The sequence below is a fragment of the Ostrea edulis genome, chromosome 8 (genome assembly GCF_947568905.1).
Source record: "Ostrea edulis chromosome 8, xbOstEdul1.1, whole genome shotgun sequence".
NCBI classification, from domain to species: domain Eukaryota; kingdom Metazoa; phylum Mollusca; class Bivalvia; order Ostreida; family Ostreidae; genus Ostrea; species Ostrea edulis.
Window position 1 is genome coordinate 53,239,138 of NC_079171.1, and position 11,133 is coordinate 53,250,270.

The 11,133-nt window shown below is 35.6% G+C and overlaps 1 protein-coding gene across 1 annotated transcript; it reads right to left on the bottom strand.

Annotated features, from left to right (window-relative positions):
- Positions 1-1,096: 1,096 nt before the first annotated feature.
- On the bottom strand, positions 1,097-9,218 carry LOC125663356 (uncharacterized). Its single transcript, XM_056147712.1, has 5 exons — positions 9,053-9,218; positions 8,521-8,792; positions 5,473-5,621; positions 4,154-4,244; positions 1,097-1,880 (listed from the first exon to the last, which is right to left on the bottom strand). The coding sequence occupies exons 1-5, from the start codon at positions 9,135-9,137 to the stop codon at positions 1,401-1,403; spliced, it is 1,077 nt and encodes a 358-aa protein (XP_056003687.1). The 5' UTR covers positions 9,138-9,218; the 3' UTR covers positions 1,097-1,400.
- Positions 9,219-11,133: the final 1,915 nt, after the last annotated feature.

Sequence of the window (11,133 nt, forward strand, 5' to 3'; positions counted from 1 at the left end):
TGTTCTGCGTATAGTCAGTTTTTAAATCAAGGACATTAACGGCAAACTGACAATTGAACTGTATGACAAACGGGATTACTGCAGCTTCTCCATCGTCAACTTCCCACATTTATGTAGCAATATCCCAGTATCACCTGCATACGATGTTTATATATCTCAACTGATTCGATATCCAAGAGCTTGTTCTGCGTATAGTTAGTTTTTAAATCGAGGTAAGCTACTACAAACAAGTTGATGGTAGAGTTGTTTCAACAGCCTCGATTGAAGTCAGCATTTTGCAAATTCTATGGTCGTTATAACGATCTAATTCGTCAATACAAGCTATCATTGGGTCAAACGCTGTATGCCGTGTTTCATACCGATTGTTAAGCCGTTCTGGACACACTCATTTTGACTGCGGATAACTCCGTTTACCTGAACACGATATAGGGATCACGACGGGTGTGACCGGTCGAGAGGGGATGTTTACTCCTCCTCGGCATCTGATCCCACCTCTGGTGTGTCCAGGGGTCCAGGTTTGCCCAACTATCTAATTTGTATTGCTTGTAGGAGTTATGAGATTGATCACTGCTCGTTATCTTCACCTTTTATTTCATTATGTTACTTGATATGTTTGTAGACCTCACTCAGCAAGCGATGATTACATTGTAAATCGCGTTACATATGGAAATGATAACACTTTGTCATAGCAACTGCCTTATATACCACAAAAGATTCGAATCCCATAGTGCTCCCAAAATAGACGTTCACAGTAAAATTCAAATGTCTATCAGATGAAACCTACAAATAGGGCGCACTTTTTAGAATTGGCGTTATCATGAATCCTATGAATTAAATCCATAGGATATATGTATATTACAAAACATTAAACCTTCTATGTGAACGGCGCCATAACATAAGTGATACATTCCTAGATACATGCATAGTCTCATTTCTTGATTAAAATGAACAGAAGTTAAAATTTTCTTCCAGCGAAAAAAAATACAGACACCCCCACCTCAAATAAACACATATGATTAAAAAAGAATATGTGCTATGATATAAAATAAATATTTACATAAAGAAACAAGTATATACCTAAGCTATTGAAATTTTACCAAAATTGTACAAGATGGGGTGCATTCGAACTCGAAATAAAAGACATCAGAAATTTATCAACTTCTGCTTCATACTCTGATAGTTTATTGAAAAATAGATATTAACGGAAGACTAACAACTCAATTTAGGATAAACGGAATAATTTCAGCTTTTTCATCATCAATTTTCCATATGCATGTAGCAAATTTTTACTTCGGTATTTTCTAGCTCTTTGAGTCGGTTTTTTTTATTTTTGAAATCTGATAACTCAGATAAATCATTCCCGATTCCTCTTTTTGTAAATAATCTACGCTCTTTCTCATTCATGCGACAGTGCGTTTCATTTGATCAATTTCATTTTTCAAATCTCCCTCTAGAAAACTTCGTATCATGTTTTTGAGTCCTTCGGAATATGTTTTGGTTAAAGACTGTTTAATTTTGTCAATTGTCAATTCATTTACACTGGCCTTGAAAAACTTTTCAATAGCGCTGTCAACGTCGTCCAAAACACCAAGCCCTACTAATCCTGAAAACACCACACCACTCACAAGTCCAGTTACAGCGACAGCTATTGCAGCGTTACGACTTACTGACAATTGTGTCAACAGGATACTTCCGGCAATGATCATTCCACTGGGTGCAAGGAAGGAAACAAGAGCAGAGGTGAATTTCTTTTCGACATCAAAGGGGGTGATAAAGCCTCTCATCTTGTCTGTAACCCTATGCAATGATTCATGAATATTGATAAACTTTTCGATAATCTTTTCCATAACGTCTCTTTGAAATATTTCATCCACGTTTATCTAATGGCAACCATATTTTTTTTTTCAATTCGAGAGTCCATATCGATCCCAATTCCAGGCCTTGTATATTTTCTAATATCTTGCAAAATTATTTTTTTTAACTCTTGGCTAAGAATATATTCACGAAGAGCTCTTGTCATTTCTTCAAGAAACTCGTCAATATTTTGTTGAAGATTTTCAAATGCCTGAAATTCAGAAAACTTCGTTAATTTGTATTCTTAATAGGATTTATTAGAATAATAAATATAAGAGAGAGAGAGAGAGAGAGAGAGAGAGAGAGAGAGAGAGAGAGAGAGAGAGAGAGAGAGCGAGAGAGAGAGAGAGTAATTTAAAAGATCACAATGTAATTAATGTTTCTTTTGTGAATGGTTTACCCTAGCCACACTCGCTACGTTAGCATGTGACATTGGGTGACCTCTACTGATGATGGGAGAAAATTTAAGATACCAAACAAAAATAATTCTAATAAATCCTATTAAGATTGCAAACTAACGAGTAGGGAAACAAGAAGACGTGTATACATCAGAGGTAGGATCAGGTAAATGGGGCTGTTTCATCAATCAACTGACGATGATCCTCGAGCAACATGATTTATTTTACATTATATTCTGAAATGTTGCAGATGGTAACATCAATTAGATATGGGTATAGCCAAGGGTCCGTGTTTGCTCAACTCTTTAATTTGTATTTTTTGTAGAAGGTTGGTCACTGTTTATTATCTTCAACTTACAACCCGTGGGAATCCGCATTCAAATAGGTCCCCCGAAATCCTTGCTTGTCGTAAAAAGGCGACTAAATAGGGTGGGGTTCCTTCAGATGAGACCACTCAAGGTGAGATTCCTTATTACAGCGGGTACCTCGGAGGAGTAAGCATGCCATGTCGATCGGTCACACCCGTCGTGAACCCTATATCCTCACCAGGTAAATTGAGTAATCCATAGTCAAATACATTGTACCAACGACATCCTAACAAACACGCCAGACAGCATTTAGGAGCATTTAGGGTGCATTGGCAAACTAGATGTTTATAATGACCATGGGTTGAATCTGATCAATATTTAATCCGAAGCAGATTACTGACAAATAAGCTGATGCTTTATATTTTGCAAACCTCATAGTCGTTACACATACAACTATATACATGTTAGGTCGAATGCTATTTGAAGTTTCCCCCACTATTTGTCAGACCGTTCTTAGCATACTAATTTTGACTGCGTGTTAACCCGTTTACCTGATCAATATATATACTTCACGTCTGCATCAGTGATCGATATATTTCACTATTGAAATACATTATATGATACTTGTATACAAGAATGCAATATATTTATTAAATCCACCTGATCACTATTCATGATTGTGCTATTACGCTTGAATTTTGTCAAATTTTGATGATTTTCCCAAAGTTGGGATCAGGCTTCTAGTAGGATTAAGCATACACCAGCTGTGAGCCATCTATCTTGATCAGGTAAACAAATGTATTAGAGTTATATATTAAAACATCGAATGGAGGTTACAACGCACACCAGAAATAAATGTTTATCTGAAAAATAAAACCATAGGTTAAAACCATAGAAGATAGGAATATAACGACCAGTAATTGTTGCAGATTATAACTCTGACGTGTAATCATGAAATATGATATCTTATCTAAAAGGATAATAAATTATAAAAACCAAGAACAAAGTGGGTATTGTTAAAATGATCGTTCATATCGTCAAAGTATGGAGTCCGTAATGGTTGTGACCGCGGTGTACTATACTACGTATATCTACTATGTTGAGATATGGGGTACATGTAGAATACTCTAGATCCCTTTTATTTCACGATATATTATTTTCGCGCGGAACCGATGATGAATATATCCAAATTGTCAAAATTTTATCATTCATTGATGAAAGGTGAAGATAACGAACAGTGATCAATCTCATAACTTCTATAAGCAATACAAAATATATTGTTGGACAAACATGGACCCCTGGACGATCCAGAGGTGGGATCAGGTAAGTATCCCCTCTCGGTCAGTCATATCCACCAGGAGCCCAATAAAAAATCCTCCATTGATAAGAGTTTATTTGCGAAAAACTAATTGTTCGCAAATGTCTAGCCCTCTAAATGCAAGGTGAATATAACGAACAGTGATCAATCTCATAACTCCTACAAGCAATACAAAATAGATAGTTGGGCACCAATTTGGAACATATATATACTAGTGACACTAAATTCAGATCAACGTGTCACAATTGTTTTCATTCGTTTGTTTGGTTTATAACCTCCTGTCGTTTACGTTCCGTATCCTGTAACTCCTTTGTAAGCTTTTCAAAGGTTTTGACATTTTCTTCTGTTTTGTTTCGCAAAGTGTACCTTAAAGGCCAACACTACATCGCAGTCTTTGATAATGGACTTGATGAATCTGAGATACACATTGTGTTGCTCAAGGGAATGGTGGAGAGATAAAAAAAAACACTGGATAAATCTCTAATTATCTTTCCTTCGAAACAGCAATAACATTATATTTCGGATTTGGAATTTATACTGATAATATCTTATCCCCGATAACCCTGCATTTGTAAGATACAATTCATCCGGAGACGACATAATAATTCACGTCAATGAATGATGCATATCGATCCCAATGCTATCAAATATACTGATATTGTGATAATGTTTTCACTTAATTTTGATAAGTGATGTTTACTTTAAGACATCTATTGAAATTGTAAATTAGCAACATTCGCTAATAATGAGTTTCAACAATGAGTGAACAGTTACATTCCCTTACTCAGTGCATACTTTCATTCTTTTGTTTTCATTTTTTTGCAATAATGCTTTTCAAGATATGTTGGTCCAATAGTCTCCGATACACTTCATTTTCTTCAACCTGAAAATTGAATTATCCACAAAATTAAGTTTTCATTATCTAAGTTGTACATGCAAAGCAATTGTTTTCATCAGTTTTAGTTACGAAAATCAAATTCAAAATAGCATGCTTTCATTCATTTTAAATTACATGTCGATGCAATATTATTGACAAAGATTATTTGTGATTTTCAAATACATTATGATGATGTTTTTTTTTTGGCAGATTCAACTAGTCGTACGTAATTATTCTTCAAATAGGCATTTGGAAATATTCGATTAATTTGGATTATATACTTCGCAGTCAATAAAATGAAGTATAGTTTCATAATTACTCACCCTGGCCGCGGCAAATTTAAGAATATATTTGTCGTTTACGTCCTCCCAAATATTATGTAATTTCTTTTCCATCTCATCAAACAGGTCTGTCTTCCGTTTTTTCAGAATTAATGTATCCCATTCGTTCAGTAGAAAGATTGCATTTTTGGGATCATAGGTATGCATTTAGTTCAAGTATCTTATAACATGTTTCAAATTTCGCACAATCTGCATTGAAATTCTGCCCAATCAACATATGCTAATTGATGTTGATTTCCATTATATCAAATAAAAAGCGATACATTGCTTCAAATATTAAACAATACAGAAAAACGAAATTGGCATTAACGTGTTATTAAAATTGAGTATATTTTGTTTTCAACATTTCAACATTTCAAATTATTATCAATTTAACTGGTATACTCGACCGCCCTGTATTCCTCCTGCATTTCCCATATTAACGAGGAACACAAAAGCCAGGGCATTATGTATGTAGTCCATCAACATATTAGCAAACTCCTCCTTGTCTCCTATCCCCGGTGTATCCACTATAACTACGTTACCCTGAAATTGTATACTATATCCTGAAGTGTACTACTACACCATTTAAACCTTTTTTTTCATTTTCACATCAAACTGTTCCGTTCAACCCATGTAGAGTTCCGGTTCCAGTCCAAAATTTTCCGTTGTCATTTAAAACCGGTTGTTCCCCCAACATTTCTTTCCCGCATGGCTATTCGGAACCCACGCGTCAGTCTGTTATTGTAGGTCAACATGGCGCTTGGTCGAGATGGAAGAAGACTACCACTCATTATTCGAAACAATATTGTAGAGTTGTACAAGGATGGGGAGTTCTGCAGTTAAAATCAGTAAAAGTTTGCAAGCAAATCACCAGTTCATTACGACACAACATATTACATTTTTATTTTAGTATTATCGAGATTGTGAACGAACATCAACTTACCAAATAAGAAAACCTTTGAATATCAAATCTGTTGGTGGAAAGAAAAAGTTCGTGCAGCGGATATTTTTTTGTCGATAAGGAATTTCGAAACAAAGAAAATGTCAAATTATAAAATATAATTTAAGTATGCATAACTCTTACACTAGTACGAATTTAACATGTTTAAATTGGTGAAATGCTGGGAAATTAAAACGAATTGCTTGTTAGAATTTCAACTGGTGTGGTGTCATCTTCAAAATATAGAATGAAGAGAAACAATGTATATGTGCTGATTCACGGAAGAGTGGACACGTTGTCCACACTATAGGTTCCCGTCTCAGATCATATTAGTTTTCTTGATACCTCTTTAAATTTTGGCAGGGGTCTTCAAATCCTTTTTAATGTACGTGTATCCAATATGTACCTTTACGTGTACCATCAATCAACATGATAAGTCATCATCATATTGAACCAATGTGGATATTTCCCTATCTAATTTTAAACGCAAAATAAATTATTTTTATTGAAAATTAGATGTGTACATGTATTGATCTATTCAGTTTGGATACATTAAATCTGAATGTGAATATGATAAAAATATCAAAATGGGATTGAAATGAAGACCTACATGAAAGGTGAAGATACAGAACAGTGATGACTCCCATAGCTCTAATAAGCAATACAAAATAAGGAGTTGAGCAAACACGGATCCCTGGATATACCAGATGTGGGATAATGTGCCTAGGAGGAGCAAGCATCCCCCGTTGACCGGTCACTCCCGCCGTGAACCCTATATCTTGATCAGGTAAACGGAGCCATCCGCAGTCAAAATAAATGTGCCGAGAACGGCTTAGTAATCGGTATGAAACACATCAGAGAGCATTTGACTCAATAATAGATTGCTTTGGCAAACTATATCGTTATAATGACCATATAATTTGCGAAATGCTTCAAACGAGACCGTTGAAACCCCTGCACCATCAACCCGCCTGTCAGCAGCCTGCCTCGATTTAAAAACTGACCACACTCAGAAAACCAACAAAAAATGGAAGCAGCAGGGGGAAGATGGAAATTTATTGGATACGTGTTTAGACAACGTCCTACCCTTGGCGGTAACATCGCGCTAAGATGGGCCCCGAAAGGGAAAAGAAAATGTGGATGACCAAAAACAACATGGCACCACACAGTAGAAAATAGTGGACAGTTGCCGGTTGACAGTCATGAAAGGAAGGACGGGTAATAACAGGAATTGATGAAAATGCTCTGTGGAGGTCCTATGTGCCACCAGGCACAAGGAGGATCGGTAACATAGCAGGTAAATATTCCCACGGTTTAACGCGCTATTTACACACACTGTAGTGTACTGTTGTATAGCTATATAATAAGGTTGTAAAATACATGTAATGTCAAACTGAATTCCTATTTAGAATAGTATGTGTATTAATCAGTTGCTAAAGGGTGACAATGTTCCATTGTATAATATTGAAATCGGACCTAGCTGAAAATACGCAAATTGATTTCTTATGAAAATATTAAGTTGTTTTTGTTTATTACATTACATAAATATTGATATCCCCATATGGAAATTGAGGTTCATATATGTACATATTGATTTACTTTCATTCCCCTTCCTTCCATTTTAGAAAGGCAATGATGTTAATCAAACTAAACTTTTATATATCTTTCCTGTAATGTCTATGTATATATAAAGAGTACCGAAAGTGTCCGAAATGCAGAATTTGAAATTGAGGCTATACTGTTCGTTCCCATCTTGGACCAAAGGGTTCCGCCCTCGATGAGAACCGTTCGTTCCCAATCTCAAAGAGTTCTGTTCCTGATAAGAAGTTCTCATTGAAAACAGTTCCGTTGAAACCGTTCAGCGTTCGTTCCCCAAACACAGCCGTTCGATGCCAAACAGTCCCGCGTTCGTTCACCGCTCCAATGGTGTAGTAGTACGCTCTAGGGTCTGTATGAAAATTGAACTCTATCCTATATTTTCTGTATGATATGTATTTAACACAAATATGTTATTTTTATTTCTTCATATACGATCTGCTGTAAGAGAAAGTTTGACTTATTAAAGACAATACTAATATTGTCAAATTTAAAAGATATTTGGATAACATTACAAAAACAATCATAACTCCTATGAAATGTAAAGAGTAGGACAAGACGTCTTTCTCTGGTAAACAGAGTAATTCGTCGTGGTCAAGCAATTAGAATAAAACCCGTACGGAAACATATAACCTATGATTGGGTCAAATGCTACTTTATGTGTTTCATACCGATTGTTAGACCATTCTTGGACTACTGATTTTAACTACGGATAACTCCGCTTACCTGCTCAATATATAGGGCCCACGAGGGGTGTGACCGGTCGACACGGGATACTTACTCCTCCTAGGCACCTGGTCCCACCTCGGGTATATCCTGCGGTCCATGCTTGCCAAATTCTTTATTTTATATTCCTTGTGGGAGTTATGAGATTGATCACTTGTTTTCTTCGCTTTTCATGCTTACCTTCAATATGCCAAATGGAAGCCAAACGTCAACGTATTTTATTGTGTCGTCCTTTGTCCTGGCTATTCCTGACAACTTGTCTGCCACATCTTCTCTGTCATCACACTCTGTTACTTCTATATGTCTGTCCTCGCTGTCACATGTTAATATTTGCATTTTGTCCGAATACCTCATTCTACATAATCTGGACGTAGTAGCCGTAATATTCGTGGGTAAGATGTTCTTTCCGATAATCAAGTGTACAACACTGGATTTTCCTGCACTTGTTTCTCCTTAAAGTTTTACAAATCAAGATTAAAAGTGTGGTACATAGACAATCAAAGTACAATGTTTACGTTTCTATATTTGGCAAAATGTACCGATAAAGTAAATAGATGATAGTTGAAGAAAGTATATTTCATATAACATCCATTACACTCACTGAACGGTATCATATGTGTACACGGTGGTAGGGAATTTTCAGTCAATGCGTCATGTATTTTACAAACGCATTCCAGTTTCATAAAGAACTGGCGATATTTTTTGTGATTACCTGCGATTACGATTGTGCAGTCTGTTTTCATTAAATCATTCTTTCTGGAATCTAACTGTTCGTCGATGTCCTTCATTCTCCTCATATATGTCTCTCTTCTGATGTGATGATGCAATTCTGGTAAATGAATCAATTTCTGTACGGAAGTAAATAATCCACTACAGCGTTCTGCAGAGAGCTGTAACTGCAGGAGTTTCTGTAAAATGCAAATATATGCAATAACTTTTTTTTTTTGATTTTTCAGTGTGGAGTCGTAAAATGATTGTTTTTATCTACACGGAAGATAAAGTGAACTAAACAAGGGGAGGGATTTCATTTGGCATCCCTCACAAAATATTTCTGAGGGTATGGCACTTCATCAAACGGTCAGACACTCAAATCCTGTGGAATCATTTTAATTCGTAGGGGCAAGCAAAATGTTGCTGGATCATGGAGACGTAATTTCGTTCGTAAGCGATACGATGTCATTGGGAGAGATAACTCTATTTGGTTTAAAAATGTTCGAGAACAAGTAAATTCGCAGGTAAGAGTGATCCACGAAATCCACAGGCATGAATCCACAAATAATGATGACTCCATAGTAACCGATATACATGTATATTGCCCATCCCTCAGTAGCTCAGGGTAGGATGTGCGCAGGTAAACCTTTGTCATGCAAATAGCTTTAATATTACGAGCAGAAGTCTACTTTCAAAGACATGTATTGCATCCGTGTTCATGTAGCATTCATTCTCCTCATATATGTCTCTCCTCTGATGTGACGATGAAAGTATGGTAAATTAACCAATTTCTGTACGGAAGTAAGTATATCCACTACAGCGTTCTGAAGAGAGCTGTAACTGCAGGAGTTTCTGTAAAATGTAAATATGTGCAATGATTTTCTTCGTGGTTTGATTTTTCAAAAAACATTTCCAAAAACCTTAAGTTCCTAAGTAATAAACTATGCCATGTTCTGGTTGAATGACCAAAATCGTTGATAATATACACAAAGATTATATTCACATATCTACGATGGCCGATAGTGTCCGATACTTTACATCTACAGTTTATGTGTAGCAGGTACATTGTTCCTGAAACATCAATGATAACATACACTCACTACTCAAGTGTACAGTGTCATTAAAAATCTCATGTACACTCCACACCAACGTTTTGTGTGTAAAGTGTCAGAAAAGAAAGTCATATACACTCTACACTAAACGCCGATATCTGGTTTCAAACTGGAGTTAGGTCTATATTCTTATCTTTTCCTTTCCCCTCATTTGGTACCCCTTTCGTATTTTAATTGGCTCGTAATTGTAGCAACTTGTCGCATTTTAATTAGGTCGTCAAATGCCTCGTAGCTTTAGCCGTAGCTTTGCTTCTCTAGAAGAATTACACGTGCTTCTATAAACTGGCGGTAGAAGTGAATAAAAAGAGAGCAGGTAAATACATAGATAGAAATTATGGCCACAATCATTTTATTTAGAAAGGAAATGTCAAGCAAAAATCAATCATGGCCATTATATCATGCTTGAAAGTATTCGTTTATTCCAATACGGACTTTGGGAGACGAAGATACATTGTAGCACAATTCTTTTATTTTCTCTCCAAATGGATCGCCTGTTGACAATTAGCGACCTGTGTAAGTAAATGAATCTTAATTATTTTGTTTGCTCTGTATTTTAGCAGTATATTTTACTATCGTATTGATTTTATCGAAGACAATGGAATGTAATTTTGTAAATCTTGTATTTACCGGGTGGCAGTGAATACAAAATTTACTGCGACCCAGTAATTTCAAAATTTACAACAAGACAGTACAAGAATCATTAAGCACGATTCTGCAGACTTGAAAATTAATAGCTGAGCATAAAATGTAATTTTCCATCATCATTTTTTTTTTTTACTAGTGTTTGTTTTTCTTTTATTTATTTATTTTGCTTTCAAATCTTTAATGATTAAATGATCACATACAATAAAACATGTTTCCTCTATAACTTTGCTATATTTAGTTTAATTCAGACCTAATAGTTTTAGAAGATGAGGTACATCAAAGTTAGACAATAGCTATGTTTAAAACTGCATATTTCTGTCGTACT